Source organism: Miscanthus floridulus, chromosome 2 (genome assembly GCF_019320115.1).
Source record: "Miscanthus floridulus cultivar M001 chromosome 2, ASM1932011v1, whole genome shotgun sequence".
In the NCBI taxonomy this organism is placed as follows: domain Eukaryota; kingdom Viridiplantae; phylum Streptophyta; class Magnoliopsida; order Poales; family Poaceae; genus Miscanthus; species Miscanthus floridulus.
This window is the reverse complement of record NC_089581.1, coordinates 143221548-143239837: the sequence shown is the minus strand read 5'-3', so window position 1 is coordinate 143239837 and position 18290 is coordinate 143221548. Positions and strand designations below refer to the sequence as shown.

General features: G+C 43.9%; 1 protein-coding gene across 1 annotated transcript; it reads left to right on the top strand.

Moving 5' to 3' along the window:
- The first annotated feature begins 17457 nt into the window (after positions 1–17457).
- LOC136537197 (uncharacterized) lies at positions 17458–17985 on the top strand. Its single transcript, XM_066529247.1, has one exon. The coding sequence runs from the start codon at positions 17458–17460 to the stop codon at positions 17983–17985; it is 528 nt and encodes a 175-aa protein (XP_066385344.1).
- Positions 17986–18290: the final 305 nt, after the last annotated feature.

Sequence of the window (18290 nt, the reverse complement as noted above, 5' to 3'; positions counted from 1 at the left end):
TCCCCTCGGCTACATGTGATTTGTACTCACATACAGTTGAGAGACATTTATTTAGACCTTGCTACAAGGCTCATACTTCGCCTTCCAGCAAGCTCGGAGACTACATCGGTACGATGCACTTGCCGGTGCATCTCGTATTGCCTGTACGACGATTGGGTTCTCAACTTAACTGGGAATTCTTTTTAGACCCTGGCACCACGTGCCTACTTCACCTACTACTAGGCTCGGGGACTAAGTGGGCACACTTCACCTTGCGGTGAATGTGTTTGTTTTTCGACCACTACGCCTTTGATGATCAAAGATGCTACGATTCAAGACGCACTTACATTTCTTTTTAGAAATACAAGTGGGCACACTTCCCGGGATGGAAATCTTTTTCTTTTTTCTTAAGAGCACCATACATTCTTCGGACAACCTATTTCTCCGGCGACGACGGTGGTCAAAAGATGTCAAGGACTCGGGCATAACTTGTCGGAGAAGGTCGAAATGGCGTGTCGCAGCATAATACATGGTGCTCGGGGACTAGCTATGGGGGTATTAACCCCTATACCCTTACGGCTAACCTTGGGCCGGCCCGGATCGATGGGTCCGGTCCATCCGAAAGATGACGTGCGGCCCAGCCAACCTGGTTGGAGTCCCGCGCAAGGAGTCAAGGTGGATTTGGCGATCAAGCAGGATCCTGGTCGGTTAGAATAGGAATCCTTTCCGGCCACATATGGCAATTATAACTGACTAGGATTAGTTTCCAGATCTGTAACCCTGCCCCCGGGACTATATAAGGCGGGCATGGGATCCCTCTAAAAAACATCTCTCATTGACATACAGCAATACAAATCAGACGCAGGACGTAGGTATTACGCCTTCTTAGCGGCCGAACCTGGATAAAACCTCGTGTCCATCTTGCGTCACCGTCTTGTTTGTGGCTTGCGCATCTGTCTGCCGACAATCTAATACCTTGGGCATACCCCTAGGTAGACTGCCGACCATATTTCGTCGACAGTGGGGTCATAGACCACAGAATCAGAGGAGTATTGCAAGGGAAGATTCAAACAATAAGGGTTCCTTTCATGACAAGGGACAAGGACTTCAAATCAAACAATGGATTTGATTTAAAGAGATTCAAGTGTTCTGCTGGGACATCCACATTTAGTCGATACAGTGTCCTATGTTATCCAATCATGGTAGGTCTGCTCGCATTCGAATGGTAATTTCTCTTGTAACCCACTTAACATTACCCTCGAAAACCCTAAGCACGTCTAATGAGACTTAAGGTAGATGGACGCATTAACATAGCGAAATAAGTAAAATGCATATTCTGAATGTCCTTATGCTGGTACAACATACATGCACTTACTCTCCTATTCTCGACACATCATTCACCTTTCCTACGATCGGACTACCTCAACAACTATGGATGAAATACAACAGAAAGATTATAATACCGGTGGATAGTGACAAAAGAGACTACTAATTACGGGTACATCATCCCAAGGCAACTAATTTACTTTGGACCACGCATCTTCATTCCTGGGCTCAGTGGATTCTTCTACCGCCCTAGCTATGGATCTGCCTCATCTCTTGGCAATGGCTGAGTGAGAGGAATCAAGGGTTCTACTTCTGACACTTCCGAGGGTGGAGGTGCTGGTGGTACTACAACACCGGTTCTCCTTCTTTCTAGCGGGTGGACAGGGATCCCCTCCAAAATCAAGGGATCCTACTGTTCAGCAGCTAGCGTCCTTCGCTTGGCCCTTGTGACAAGGTAGGCCTCTCCCAACTGATGGGCATGTCGATCCTCAGCCTCCTTTAGAGCTTCTAACATGGCAGTATCCTGACTCTCAGCGGCTACTGCACTGGCATGCGCTTTGGCAAGCTACACCTAGAGCATCCTAGAGAAGATCTCGGCTTCCTCAGCTCACCAAAGGCACTTCCTTAGCTACGAGGCTTGTCGATCATACTGCTCATCTAGAGCAAGCATGTACGTGGTCAAGTGCACCATGGTAGGACTATCTTCTTGCGCATCCTGCCCTTGCAAAGCCTCCATGCGAGCCCTCCATGCCCGTTGATTTTTTTCCAAAGGTGGAAAGAACCTCATGGGGGTATGGGCAATGGGCTCTTCATAGATCTGGCAAAGGTACCGCAAGGCTTTATGGGCCACAACCTAGTAGGTGTCGATGAAGCAAAACCCGGTTGCGTTCATATTCTAGGCTTCAGTGATGTCGGGGAACTCTTCACTCTTCCCAATGTACACGGTAACTTCACACCGCTCAGTGCCATGCTTTTCATACTCACAGCCCTCATACTTGGGATGATCTTTAACTCCGAGCTTTTGTAGGGTGGCATACAGGATCTTGGGAAAACCCTCAGTGTTCAGGCAGTAACTACTAACCCAGGCTCCTGCCATCGCTGGCGGTGGTTGCAAGGAAGGACTGAGCAAAAAGCTGGGTCAAAAGGAAAAGCTAGGTGAGCTAAAGTGCATTAGGTGGTGGTACCAACAGCTTAGCTAGACCCTGCTTATAAAGGCATAGTGGTCAGTGGTCCTAGCGTGGTCCACCAAGGTTCCAGCACGAGATCACTATAAATGAATCGATCGAATTTTTCACGCATTCGAGGCGACCGATGTCCGAGGCCATTAATGACTAATACGACTGCAAGACAAGGTTCTGACAAGAGCTTAGAAAATAGTACGGGGAGATGCGGGTTATGGCAGGCATGAACCACAGGCAACACAAAGCACAAAGCCATAGCTTAGCATTAACTCCAGAATAGGAATGAGTCAGTCGTGCACCATACGACATGCATGACACCTATGGATGGCGTATATGCAAGCAATATGGGCACTAGAATGCACAAACAGGATATTCATGAATGCACATCCTATATGTCCTTCTACTATTGCCAACATATAGGGAAACCATTCTTAGATTTTTGGCACACCGATCTCTCACTGTAGCTAGTCGATACTATCGGACTATGCTCGGGGTCAGTGTACCTGTAGAGAACTTGATTAAGCCTACCTAAGTCAGCAGAGTGCCATCTATTCTGGATACATAACCATAGTAATAGGGCTACTTATATAACTTCGCATGCAACGTCCTAACTTTTTGAAAAGAATTTATTGTCAAGTTTTAGTTTAGAAATAGGTTCCGAAGCTTTATTTCCTCATTTATGCCGATGGTGCTGCTGGTAGTGTAGGGCACACGAGCGGTGCAAGGAAGGCAGTAGATCTTCGGCCGTAGTCTGTAGCGATCGCCCTGATGTTTGCCATGGTGAGGTGGACACGGAGGTGCTAAGGGATGATGGGACGCTGCATGGCAGGGAAGTTGAACCTACACTGGCTAGGGAGCCGTATTAATGGCGACCAACCCCAACCACTGACCATCTCAAGAGCAATGTGCACGCAACCCAAGACGTGTCTTAGATGCATGGATGCATGTGTAAGTACAAATGTTCCTGCATGGTCGGTGAATTGTTTTTATCTAATGGTAAGGAGGAGAGGCATTAAATGTGTCCACCTGCCCGACTTGTTTTTATGTGATGGTAGCATGGAGGGGTGGCATTAAATGTGTCCACCTTCCCGACTTGTTTTTATTTGATGGTAGCATGGAGGGGAGGCATTAAATGTGTCCATCTGCTTTTGACCCACCCTACGTAGGTGAAGATGTCCAATGCTTTTAAATTTACTGAGTGAATTTCTGGATAGCTTAGGGAGGCACTTGCCATCTTGTTTTATATACTTTGCACGTTCAGTCTATTGCACTCCTCGTATAAATTCTCCGGGGACCACCATTTATTGTTTCATCTTTACTATTTTTTGGCGGGTCTTTACCGTGCTTTTAGTGGGCTATAAAACTTTATTCGTGAACAATTTTGAGTGTTAACACTTAAGTACTCTCTCCATCCTAAAATGAATATAATTTTCACTTTTCAATATGTCAAACAATTTTAAATTTAATCAATGAGATAGAGGGTGTGGTTTTAAAGATGCGGCCAGAGATAGCGTGATGTGAACCTCATGAATTGCCTTCTACTTTGTCAGGACCATACAAAATCTTACAGACACGGTTTACACTTCCAAGGTGTTGAAAAAGATAGTTCAAATTTAGTCACCTCCATTCTTTTTAGGTTCATACTTCGCTACTTGCGGCCGAGGAGGAGCTGTGCCACAGGTGCTCAGCTTCTCGCCATTAATGGTGTCGCTGTGGCGCCATGGCTGCACAGGACGATGGGACGACGCTACAGGTGGGCGGTGCGGCATGTAGCAGGGGGTGGATGCTCGGCATGCATGGCTGGTGGCTCGTAGCGTGATGGTCGGTACGCATGCGAGTACGAACCGCGTGCATGCTGCTGAGGCCTTTGCTTGTGCCTGCTTGCTAACTTTGCATGGTGCATGCAAATGGACGGTGGCTAGTTAGCGTGGTTAAAGATAACAAGGTGCTGCTGGTGTGTGCGTGGTAAATATGGTGGTTGTCTGCGTGCGTGCTTACCTTGCTCTATTTGTTGCGCATATACGATTGTGTTGCTCGTGCTGCTGCCATGCATGAAGAAGGGAGAGGGAGGGAAGGTGGGAAGCATTTCTGTGATTAGCATATGGCACACAAACAAGGGTACAATGTTGTGCTTGAGCAGTGTCCCAGCACCCATGTATCTGCTTTAAAAATAATTACATCCATTTCAGTTTAAAGAAGATAGTACATGCATATTGGGAAGATTGAAATTGTTTCCACCCCCGACAGTTTCCACAGGCATTTCTAAGGTAAACAAACCATCTAGCCATTTTTCTTCCCCTCTCATTCTTTACATCATATCACTTTAATGGAATAAATGTACCATTTCAACATTTCTGCCAGAAAAAGAAAGCAGTTTATGATCTTGACAAGGTGGTCTGTACCCATAGGGAAACAATAGATGCTATGCAGATACAAGAAAGGGAAGAAAAGATAGATCACCAAATGGTCAAATTCCAAGATAAGACATGCTTCACATCTTCTTTAGTTGGCTTGTAGCCACACCTATCCCTCCTTAAGGTTAGGCCTGAGAATTATGTGTAGGTGTAATGCAGAATAGCAGCCTCCTCCAATTTGATTTCACTACATAAAAAAGAAATATATGACAAAACCATCAAGCAGAAATAGACTATAGATTGTTAACAGACCACTTATTTTAACAAATAACTCCGTATATTCAGATATCTTATTTTGGGGATTTGATGTGATTATGCTATCTATGAGCATCATTCGGATGCAAATGCTCTCTGGTATGTGTCTTGAAATTCTGCGAATTTTCCATAAACTTCTACATCATTTACTACTTATCCTAAAAGTTGAGGACGTTACCCCGGTTCCTAATGATAGCACTCACAGAAAGGGTGGTAGGTGGGGAAGAAGGTTGTAGGCTATTTGCCATCTCTTGGCGGTGGCCATCAGGAAGCTACTCCTCTCTGGGGTAGTGTTGCTGTTTCTAGAGGAGGTTTAATTTTGCTATGTGTAATTGCGCTATTGTTTACTGTTGGTAGAAAAGAAAACCAAAAGCCTAGATCAGATTACTCTTGAAGAAAATCTAAGCCTGCATAAATTTCTTATAGCTCATATTACAATATAAATTTGTGAAAATAGGACCATATGTTGGCAAAAATTCCTAGCATATGCAATAGTAACTTACACATGTTGCAAAGAACATTTGGTTCACCCAAAAATATCAAGTTGCACACAGCAAATCAAAAGCTGTAGAAAATCAGTGTAAATGAAAATATGAAAAAGTAATTGAACAGGACCTCAGAATTCAAACACTAATCAAAATAGATATATGATCCCAATAAGTTAACATAGGACCATCGTGGTACAGTTCAAACTGAGACATTTATATATGACACACTGAGATCGTAACGAAAAGAACTTAAAAACTGCCATGTATAGAATTGTCTAGCAGAGGTCCAAAGATTAAAAAAGAGGTGGGAATCAATGACTGGAAACTAAAGGGAGGAAATGAACACATGTCCAAAGTATGTCACTGAGACGTCGATTGCCAAATTTGACTACTTGATAAGCATAGTGTAGTAGCCCTTGTGTGATATCAAATTGCGTTATTACTAAAACATAACATATACTGCAGCCATAAGCAAGGTTTATTTCCCTTGAATATCAACTGATGCAAACACCTAATACAAGCATGCAAGCACGCTTCCTAATTTGACTCTGCTGAACATCTGCAGTGTGCAGTCAAGTATTCTTGAAAACTGATAAGCTAGAGAATAGTCACTGTTACTTATCTCCAATCTGCTAACATAATGGATTTTAGCTCTTTAGGTATTCCCTCATGAGTCCATTGTTGATCAATCATCATGACCATCTAAGATAAAGCCTGAGACTTGATAAACAAAAGGGAGCACCAGAAAAGCCGACATTCTGTGTAGAAAAAATTTTAGTTATACATTGCACTATCCCTTAGAAGTTGTCAATCCTTAGGGAACAGTTTAGGACGTTGTAGAAACTTATCTATTTGAAGCAACCAAATACTACAAACTGATAGAAATTCCACTGCCAAACAAATGCGAACCAAACTGTGAAAATCACTAAATCAGACAAAGGGAACATGAAAGAGATGACCAAGGGATTACCTAGGTACTCGTCCAGATCTTTTTTTCTTCCTTTCCATAGCAGTCCAACCTCACTGTGGCAGCAGATTCATTATTGGGTCACCCTTGTTAGCTATCACTTTGACCAACATGTGCATGTAGATTATATAAAATGTAGCAGGTGTTGGCAAACTGAACACAATTCTAAGTTGCAAGATAGTATCAGTAAACTAAAGGTAACAACAAGACATGACTGTATGAATGCCTTTTGTTGTGACTGTGAGCACACTCGAGTTAATGTTAGGTTGGACCGGATAATGGCAACGTCGATGGTTTGTGAACTAAAAAAATATGACAGTATCTGTTCGAAATCAATTTGAAGTGGGGCAGTTTCAAGATTTTGCAATGCCTTATGTCTCCGAGGTAGCAGATGGTCACTAAATTGCAAAAACAATAATTTCATCAGGCCTAGCATATCATGTAACAATATAGTCACTAAGTTTAAGAATGACGTGAGACTGAATTTTCTGAAGCTAGGCATTAGTACACTATGCATTGGAAAAAAATCCTTACCACAGACGAGGCATAAAGGAAGTTACTAACCTATAAATCAAGTACCTTGTGCTTCTTACTCTTCACCTAATACATAGGAACAAAGGCATGGCCACGATCTTCGGCATCGCGCAGGCTAATGTAAATGTTTTTTTTGTCAGACCCATAGAGATGACTGAATCTGGTCAAAATTAGGCTTTGGTCCCAAAAAAGGCAGCAGTTGATCTTCTAGGAAAATAAAAAAGAACACCAATCAATTGGCCCTGATGAATTATACGAAGACTATATGCATGGAACCGCCTAAAAAAAGAAGGCGCTTATTAATCCTGTACAGATCTTGTAGAGAAAATTAAGCAGGCAACCACATGGCCATTGAATTGAGGTAAAAACAATGCAATAAGAAAATGCAGGTACGTTCCACAAAAAATAAAATAAACCCATGGTGAGCAACAAATCACTATGTTTGTTAGACAAAAAGAATCTATTATTATGACATGTGAATATGTAGGCAATGATTTTTCTTCTGTTTATCTTTTTTTACCAAAGATGAAGTCACAATCTTAACGGTACATCATGTAGAGAATGATTGCTTCTTGTTTACCTCTCATCGCTTGATAACCAGTTTGAGATCTGCAGCCATTTCCCCTTGTGCAGCCATCTCCAAAAAAAAGAAAGTAACATTCACATTGCACATAACATAGGCGGCTTGTACTCCATGTGGAAACTAAAATAGAAAAGGCCAGAGGAGGACAATTTACTATATCAAACACTAAGGATCATAGTTAAATGACCACAATCTGACCCAAATTGCTACATGAATTTTAAGGAAAAAAAGATAAATAGATGACCACAATCAAACACTAAGGAAAGAACGCACAGTTCAAGTATTTTGATAGATGAGCAAGAAAATATCCATATAATAATAGCTAACACAGTCGGCGGTTGAGACATTTTTCATGTCAATGGATACGCTTTTGAGCTGTAACGTGGATATTTGGAACCAAGAAATGTTACCTGGTCACACACATACAGATTTGCTAATGGGTGGGCGGCTCTATTTTTCTGGTAAGCATGGGTGGATTTGGTTTGCCAATCAATATTGCAGTGTGGAGTGTAGGATCCTAGTAAGAAGTATCTCAACTAATAGTGAGCTGATCAAATCCTAATGACCATGAAATCCAAAACCGTAATTTTGTAGTTTATATAGTAATCTTTGACCCCCCCCCAAAAAAAGACAAAGATTTTATAACGGTAAAACAAAATTATTTCCCTCTCAGGAAATGGTTGGCATAATAATCAATTGGAAGCTTGGAAGAAAGGTGAAGTTAGGATTGAGATGCTATACCTGACCAATCAAAAGGTCAGCCACTACACAGCCAACAGAGCAGAGATCGATAAATATTAGTTCACGCGTCCTATAGTACCACGAGCAAATGTATGGTATGTTAGGCTCGCCATGGAACTGGAATGGATACTTCACTTTATTAAATCCATGAACATATTCAGCAGGAACAAGCGAAAAGAGAGAAGTGCACCAATTTGCTAATGCTCCCAAAATCGCAATTCTTAACCTGATGTGTATGAGAATTGACCAGGAAGGCTAATCAAGCTGCAATATGAAATCTGTTCAGTAGTTACGTAAAACAGAACAAAAAATCCCTAATAGATTTAAGCGCGCACATTTTGCATGAGAAAACCTGTAAATGTGCACTTGCACAATGTCTATGTTCACAGGTGTTGCAAGCAAGACGATATGAAAATGCTACAGCCCTTCTCTTTTGACATTAGGAGCTGCTATAATCATATTTTCAAATTTGGGAAAAAACCACGAGCCACATATAGGAACTATGTTCCGAACAAGATTCAATTGAAGATAATCAAAGAAAAAAAAGGGGGAAAGCACACAGGTGGCAGGAAGACCTGCTTCCGTGAGGACTGAGAGCACTAGAAGAGGGAGATCCGGCAAGGAGAGGTAAGGAGAAAGTGGGGAGTGGGAGGGGAAGTGAACCTACGAGCGGACGACATGAGGAACAGCGGATCCGCGCGGAGCACCTGCACCAGCCCACGCTAGGGAGGGGGGGACCACGCCGTGCCGAGGGGCACCAACCGCTCAAACGTGCTCATGCCAGTGCGCCGCGCAGGGGGTCGCCATCTCCCCACCGCAAGAGGGGGAGGAGTAGGCGCTGGAGAGGGCGCACAGCTAGTGCAGAAGATGGGGAGGGGCGGCGCTGTAGGAGGTGGAGCAGCGGCGCAGGGAAGGAAGAGGGCAGGGCGACAATGATGACGAGAAAGCGAAGGAGATGACGGGATGCCGATTGGAGGGGACGAGATATTTTTTTGTGGGCAACCAGTTACCCCGTGGCGCGGGGACATGCACGTTGCATGCAGCCCAAGCCATCTCTTAGATGCATGTGTAAGTACAAATGTTCCTGTATGGTCGGTCAATTGTTTTTATCTGATGGTAAGGAGAAGGGGCATTAAATGTGTCCACCTGCCGGACTTGTTTTTATATGATGATAGCATGGAGGGAGGCATTAAATGTGTCCACCTGCTTTCGACCCATCCTGTGTAGGTGAAAATGTCTAGTGCTTTCAAATTTACTGAGTGAATTTCTGAATAGCTTAGGAAGACACTCGTGCATGCATGAAAATTTACTGCCTAGTATCTATTGATAGTAAATTCATTAATGTAAAAGGAGAAGACACATGTGATGTAAATTCCTCATGTCATAGTTATTTTTTTATGTAAAGGACACGTGAAAGCACAGTGATGTGAATCCCCCTACCGTAGTAACTTTTTGCATGCAAAGTACACCTACAATTTATATTCTCCTTGCATGCATGGTCATTCAATTTTTCATCTACTTCATTGAACGCGTCCACTTACTTTATCTATCTACTGCCGAATGCATGGAGAAAGGCTGGTTGTGACGCGCTTCATCTGAGTTGTGGAATTTCTATCTAACGCACCAACTAAATGGAACGTACCTGGACACCCTAAGAAGCCTCCTAGACGGTGTGCCTTCATATCTCTAATGGATGATGTAGACCAAATACTTTGAGTGTTGCGTCACCAACAAGATCGAAGTTTGGATTCTAGATGAGTGCACATGAGTAGTCATAGTCTCATAGACAATTGACTATAATTAATAATAAGTGGATCATTCTGCTGCTACGAGCTCCTGGTAAGATTTTCTGCTCTACTGTCGCATTCAGAAAAGAAGATGACACCAAAAAAACAGCATATAAACATCGAATGTTAATTCGCTGAAAATCTTTGCAGAATATCGGTACTTGAGTTTTAGATTTTGAAAATGTAGTATCGTGTGTGTGTGTGGGTGGGGGTGGAGGGTTGTTGAAACACTACGTCAAAAAGAGTTTTTGGGGCGGTTGTAGACCATTTGTAGGGGCGGTTTGCCCAGTCGCCCCTATGCAAGGGTCTCTACAAATCGATTTGTAGGGGCAGGTCGTATTACCAGCCGCCCCTACAAATCTCCCCTACAAATAGATTTGTAGGGGCGGCTCGTATTACCAGCCGCCCCTACAAACAGGTATTTGTAGGGGCGGTTCAATCTAGAACCGCCCCTACAGTACGTTTTCCCGTAAAAAAAATCAAATTTACAATTCAAAATCGCGTTGCCGAACGTGCCACGACCAACGTTCCGAACTGCGTTTGCGTTGCCAAACGCCCCGCGACCAACATTTCAAACCGCGTTCGTGTTGCTGAACGCCCCACGACCAGTGTTCCAAACCACGTTCGCATTGCCGAACGCCCCGCTACAGCGACTACAAGCACAAGAGTATTCTATAAACTACAATTACAAGTCCAATTCACAAGAATATATACAATCCATCATTAAATATATAAATTCCATACATATTGTTATCAACGTCCTAGAGCTAGTCTTTCAGTCTCACGAAGGTGTTGATACTGAGGATTTGTACCTAACTCAGACTCTCGGTCATGGTAGGCGCCTCTGACGTGTACAATCTGGTCCAATATGAAGTTGCAAAGGTCACCGACGAGCTCTAAGAGTTGGTCATCCTTATATGGGTCTCTTTTCATTCCTTTCTCTTCTCTCCACTACAAGAGAACAAGTTTTGGTTTAGTATTTCATACCATTTATGAAGTTTTTATACTACGGGTGAAGAGGTTCAAACTTACCCTTAAGGAGTGTCTCCTGTAGGCACCGGTGTTACTCATTATAGAACATATATAGTATCCACAATGTACACTCCCAGGCTTCTGCTTGGGGCACTGTGTGTTTTGCATATGAAAATGTTAAGTAATGCTTTTGACAGCCATGTAATGGAGTACTAAAGAAGTAAGTTACACTTACCGCACATAGTGTTTTTATAGCCAGCTTTTCCTTCCTTGTTGGATCATGCCTTCCATGATGATTAGTGACATAGAACCTAAATGCCCTACTCAAATTATTTTAGCAAATACAACTTGTTAGTATCCAAAAGTGAATGTTACAAGTATGTATACAAACATATAAGCTAATGAGGATTGTCGATATGTATACGTCTTGAGAATTGATATGAAGTCTTTGTATGTCGCCGGGTCCTTATCTAATGAATCAAAGACCCATGCCATGCTCCTCCCAACATCGATGGCTATACAAATCCAGTGGTTGCTGCATGGATTTAATCATAGAACTAGATAAGCTCTTTTGCATCGAATAAAATATATCGAACAAAGCTTTAAGTATAGAGTTGAGCTTACTCGAAGTTGTATGGTAGCCATATAGTAGAGTGTTGTTGGAGATTTTTGAAAGCCAGGGCAATGTATGACGTAACCTTAAGGGACTCTTCCCTTAGTTTCATCGTATAGATGTGCTCTTTCTCTCGAAGAGTCTTTGCAGCAGCTAGCTCTTTGGCATCAAGTGTCCACCGTTTAGGGTAATTGAAATTTGTTTGGGCTATAGCTTGAGGGTCCACATACCCGACTTTTACACTTGGCATTTGTTTGACAATGTGCACTTGCATTCTACAAATCATGGCGTGGGTTAGTTACAACAAAATTCAAAGATTACATTCATATCATATTGAGAGGACAAGGACTTACAGGCACCATGTGCGAATTAGATTCATCTCCATTTCTCCCAGGTGAAAGCATGTTTGCATGTCATTGAAGTCAAAGACAATTTTCCTAGCTAGGCTTCCAAATGTGCCGGTGGGAAAGCATGCTTGTATGATATCTATGCTCATTGGGAGAACACGCAAGTACCAATCATAGAACCTTCTCATTCCAAGTGGTAGGCGCTGGATGTCCCAATTTGGTAGGAAGGGCTTGCCTCTTTCATATGTTTTCAGGCAATCCTTTGACCATTTGATGGCATCAACATTTGGATACTGCTTTGCAATTTGGTGGAGTTTGCTAGTGACGGCCTCCTCAGAACCCCGTGATGGGACTTTTTTAACTTAGTTCTCAGGCTTGAACTGGTCATGGGAATACCACTTGGACACCAACGAGACGTCTTTTGGTCGGAACATAAACTGGCCTTATGGTGATTGGATGCTTCTTTCGAAGTTCCCATTCAGGCACGTCCTCATCTTCTTGTGCTACAGCTTCTTCAGGAGGCACTTGTTGTTCATGTATCGGCTGTGCTGGTTGAGAAGACTGTGGTATCTCATGATGCACTTGCTCGGTACGAGCTGGAGAAGGTTGTGGCATCTCATCAGGCACATGCTCGCTAGGAGGCAGGGAAGAATGTGGCATCTCAGGAATGTGGGGGTCACGAGATGGTGAAAATATCTCCCCGACCTCAACAACTCGCTCCAAATTTGGTAGAGGGGGAGGCGGCGAAAAAGCAGTCAATATAATGTCCCATTTGTGCTAGAGGATGAACTGCCCCATAACATCTCTGAGTAACACCAGCCCCTCGGGAGTTGCATAGTCTATCCTCCACTGCATGAACTCGGGCTTCATAGTATGCACCTCGACCCTAGTGTAGTCCGGAGGTATCTTATTATTGTGGTGTAAGCCACCGAGAGGATGTGCCACACCTGTTGCCACCTCCATCACAGTGTTCTGCCGGCCGCTGAGAAACACCAAGATGCAACTAGTTGATTCTCATATGCGATCGACTGGGGTTGTGGCTGTAGTGGAACCTTGGCTGCTAGGAACTTTTGGAGGGCTGCCAACTAATGCTAGTTCTCTCGGTGGCGTCTCTAATATCCGTGGCTCTGTAGACAGTCATTGCTCCTCCAGCGCCTTCACAACTAGAGCCTTCACTTGGAGCTCAAGACTAGTCTCCCAGTCTTGGCCATGTTTCTTGTACATGTGCCTATCCTCTTCGAATCCTTGCTTCTAGGTCATCCTTTTCCCTAGCCCCCTGGTGCAGCCCATGTGCTCCTTGTTTCCCAAGCCAAGGCTAAGCTCGTCCCTCTCTCTAGAAGGATTGAATGAGCCCTTCTCCTTGTCTTCAGCATATTTCAGTATCCTTGATACCACCTCTTGGGTCTCTGGCTTATCAAACTTAAGATTACTGCTGGATGATTTTGTACTCCTCGCATATATCCAGTTCCTTGAGCGTACCTTCAAATTCATCACATCGATATTCCCAGCAGCTACGGCCTCTTCGTCCATCTTCCTAAACTGTTCTTCCTTGGCATAGTAGCCACCGGGGCCTAGATGATGGTGGTGTTTGTTCCTCTTCGCCAGCTCGGTGTTATGGGCACTGAGCTCCAATGTCTCCGGTGAAGTCTTCTGAGCCACGAGCTCCTCCCATTGACTAGGAGTTATTTTGCCGAACTCCCATCATCCTGATAACATTTTTTTATCAATTCGTGCTTACCCTCCAGAAATCTAAAATTGACCTTCAGCTGGCTATCCCATAGTGCATTCTTTGTGTTCTCTAGTACCTCTTTCCAGTTAGGGATTGCTGGGTTTAATTTATCTCTTACTAGGGCCCCGATCGCATTACGGAATTTTTCTCTTAATTCCTTTAGCTCAAGGATCTCCCCTGCTGGCCCAACCTCCGTTATCACATAGCATGCCTTATCTGGATATAGATTTCCTTTTCTATCCCCTTGTTTCCTCTTAGGCTTGGTAGTCGTGGTTGTGTCTTGAGTTTGTGGAGCAGAGGCATCGTGATCCGTCTCTATGGCTGTTGCCACTGCTCTCCTTTCCTCTACTCTGTCTTGTCTAGCGAGATGTCGCGGACGTCGATGTCATCTTTTTTTAGTTTTAGGAGGGACCTGTATATACGACAGGTCAAAGTGTTAGCAGAGGTAACATAGCCAAAGCTTTAGCAAAATTTACAAGCTAAGGCTTTTTCCCTACCTCCTCGTTCGGGTCAAAATCCTTGTCCAAATCTTCCTCCGTTGGCCTCCTTCTGGCTTCACGTGAGAAAGGATCCTCGGGACTTTCATATCCCTCTTCTAAGTCATCTTCTTCTTCTTTGCCTTCAGCAGCCTCTCCTGCTCTTCCTTCTGCTCCCCCTTCCTCCTCGTCACACTGCTCCTGAGTAAGCATCACTTCTAGATCCTTTTCTAACTCGTTATCGAACTGCTCTTGAGTTAGTTGGTCCTCTAGTGCTTGCTCCTCATTGGTTGGGTTCTCATCATGCTCGGGGCATCAGGCTGCACTGTCTGGTGTCCGCGACATTATTTCACGCTTTGTTCTAATAGATGCAAGAAAGTGTGCTTTAGGTACACAAGAAGGTATAAGAAATCAAAAAGGGCTATAAACCAAAGTAGTCCTATAAAACGACAATATATCAAAAAAATAGTAGTAGCAGTGGTAGAGGCCTCAGAAACATGTCAATCATCATCTGATCTTGAACTTGGAGCATCAAGGCATCATAACAAAGAAGAGAGGAGAAGGTAATGTAGGGGCAGCTGCTAATGATGTTAAGTTCCTCACAAGTTCTTGATCATCAGCTCATATTCCATATAATGTATGGACTTGGACAATTTCATCATCGGCAAAACAAAGGAGAGGAGGGGAGAGGGGAGATTTGGCAAAAAAAACCAACATCTGCTTAGCAAACAAAGTGCAGCAGCTGATGGCAAAAGACAGGACAACAAGTCCTGGGCGAGTCCTAGGAGATTTGGCAAAAAAGCAACAGCAGCCAACAGTTAGTAGCTAGAAGTAGCCACTTAGGAGTAGTAAGTAGAAAGTAGTTGAGTAGAGTAAGTGTAGCAGTAGAGTGGTAGTAGTAGAGTAAGAGCAGCAGCCACTTAGGAGTAGTAGTAGGAGCATCACTGAAAGTATAGCAGCAGTAGGAGTAGCAAGTACAGGAAGGAGTAATAGGAGTAGTAAGAGGAGTAGTAAGAGGAGGAGTAGTAGGAGTAGTAGGAGGAGGAGGAGTGGTAGGAGGAGGAGTAGTAGTAGCAGCAGCCACTACACACCAGCAACATATAAGCAAAAAAACAGAGAAGGAGTGGTGGTAGTAGAGTAAGAGCAGGAGCCACTTAGGAGTAGCAAGTAGTAGTAGTGAGTAGAAAGTAGTAGAGTAGAGTAAGTGTAGCAGTAGTGTGGTAGTAGTAGGTGCTATAATGAAAGACAGGGAAGAGGGTAGAGTAGCAGCCAACACTAGAGTAGTATAGAGTAGTAATAGAACAGCAGCAGCAGTAGGAGGACAGTAGTTTCTAAGAGTATAGGAAAGAGGACAGCAGTAGAGTAGTAGTAGTTTCTAAGAGTATAGGGAAGAGGACAGTAGCAGTAGAGCAGCAGCAAGAAGACTCACTGTGTATATATAAAACAGTGGGCATATATAAGCATATATTAAAACAGTTGGCATATAAAACAGTCTATTTTCAAGAGTTCAACCTAGCATTCAATGCATGCATTCAGTGCACAGGGACGGAGTAATCCGTAAATAGAAGGGAATATAAGTGTATGCACAATTTTCATTCGCTTGCACGTAGATGTAATTGTCCAAATGTCAATTAAAAATTGTGCAAATGCCAGCTAGACTTTTTCCCCGATAGCAAGAGTGACTTGAAACCTCCCATTACGAGAACTTTATCTCTAGGATCACTGATGAGTGATGACTCATACGTTGCTAGGGACACACAAATTTTGAATGTAATAACCATGCATTGTTTAGAAGCACATAAAACACGTACGGCGAACTTGGTGAATAGATCACTCGGAAGACACGCAAAATCAAGATGCTAGTCATCAGTAAGCTAAAATTGCACTAGCCTAAGACACAGTCCAACTCACACAGATTTATTTGCAAAGATAAATGTCACCAAGCGTCCAAGCCCGACTATTATATATCCCCTCACCCAAATCTAAATAGGCATTTTATTTCTCTACCCAGCCATGCCGTACCCTACCCAATACCGTAACATAATTTCTCTAATAATAGCACATGACTCATCGTCTGAATAGTTCTGCAAGGCATTCTCGTGTAATCTTAAAATGTACACGTGAGCCTCGCTCTTGATGAAGAACTAGCTTTTCTCTCTCCTATCAAAATCCAAAGAAAATATACTTAGAGCTAGCTATCTCATAAATTATCATGGAGCTGCTAGTAAACGTGGAAGAGAGAGAACAATATTTATATCATATTGTGAGTGTGAACCTCTAGGACTCTGATCTCACTCGCCTTCTCGCTCATGTCATGGATGGCCGGCCATGGCCATGGCCTAATGACCAGATGGGAGAGAAAGCCTACTACTAGCTGCCACTGCCAGGAATAATAATGGAATATGGATTTCACTACAAGCAAGCAAGCAAAGGGCAAAGGCAGTGGCTGCAATAGCAAGGAATCTAGTAAAAATTCCTTCTGCACTGCATTGCCTGGAATCTCAAGCCTGCAGACATGGGGACACAGGGAACATCATGCCTTCTACGGCCTGAAACTGCATTCCACTCCTTTCTGTTTGTTTTTCCTAGCTATAGCTACTAGCACACGCTATTTCCTATGGCCAAAAAACAATATCATGTCGCATTTTAAGGTATATATTTATACAAAATATTACCAACATTTGTATATTATCCATCGATACTATTAAGTGTTAAGCATTGTAATTATTATTACCTCTTGTGTATATATCTCTAATGAAACTTAAGAAAAATTGACTTGAGATGTGCATTCCTTTTGGACAAAGCCTCCCAGGAATGGTGTAGGAGTAAAGGTCAACAACATCGGTCACTCTAGAATTTTCTACGGACCATGATAGCAATATAGCACAGATATATACATAATGATAGTAAAAGTATTTAACAAAATATGATCACAAAAGAATATCAGCTTTTCAAATGTGTGCTTGTACTACTAAATGCATAGCACGTAATACTCATCATCTTCATATTAGCATGTATCAACTAAAAATTACCAGAGATCTGATCCTTACCGGTCTAGATGGACGATGTGCACTGGCGTGCGGGGGCAGGACGCCGGGGTGCTCGGGCAGGACGCCAAGGGTGGCGCGCGGGGGCGGGCGCCGGGGGCTGGGCGCGGGACGCTGGGGGTCGGCGCGCGGGGGCGGGACGCCGGAGGTCGGCGCGCGGCGGGGGCGGGCGTCAGGGGTCGGGCGCGGGACACTGGGGTCGGCGCGCGGGGGCGGGACGTCGGGGGCGTGCGGGGGCGGGACGCCGGGGGTCGGCGCGCGGGGGCAGGCGCCGGGGGCCAGGCGTGGGACACCGGGCTCGGCGCGCGGGGGCGGGCGCTGGGGCGTGCGGGGGGCGGGACAACCGGGGGTCGACGCGTGGGGGCGGGCGCGGGTGCGGGACGCCGAGAGCGCCGGGGGCTGGTGTGGGCAGGCGTGGGACCTGCGGCGGAAACCCTAGGCACGGGCAGCCTGTTGGCGTCGGAGGAAGAAGACAGCGCCCAGACGATGACTCCCGTGCGCTTCTTGCTATTTATACCCGGTACTATTTGTAGGGGCGGTTCTTGATCCAGCCGCCTCCACAAATACATTTGTAGGGGCGATTCCTGATCCAGCCGCCCCTACAAATGCATTTTTAGGGGCGGTTTCTGATCCAACCGCCCCTACAAATATTTTCTGTTTTTTAAATTATAAATTCTGTACTTTTTATATCATAAAAACACAAAGTAATATAAAAAAATATGTGTATATGCACAAATATAATATTTTGTATTATTATATATATGAATAAATTATAATATATAAACAATTTGTATTCAAAACAATATAGAAAACAAAAAAACCAAAAATTAAAAATTTGAATTTTAAAACTT

Coding starts and splice junctions, on each gene's coding strand:
- LOC136537197 (XM_066529247.1), top strand. CDS start 17,458: ATGTGCACTGGCGTGCGGGGGCAGGACGCCGGGGTGCTCGGGCAGGAC.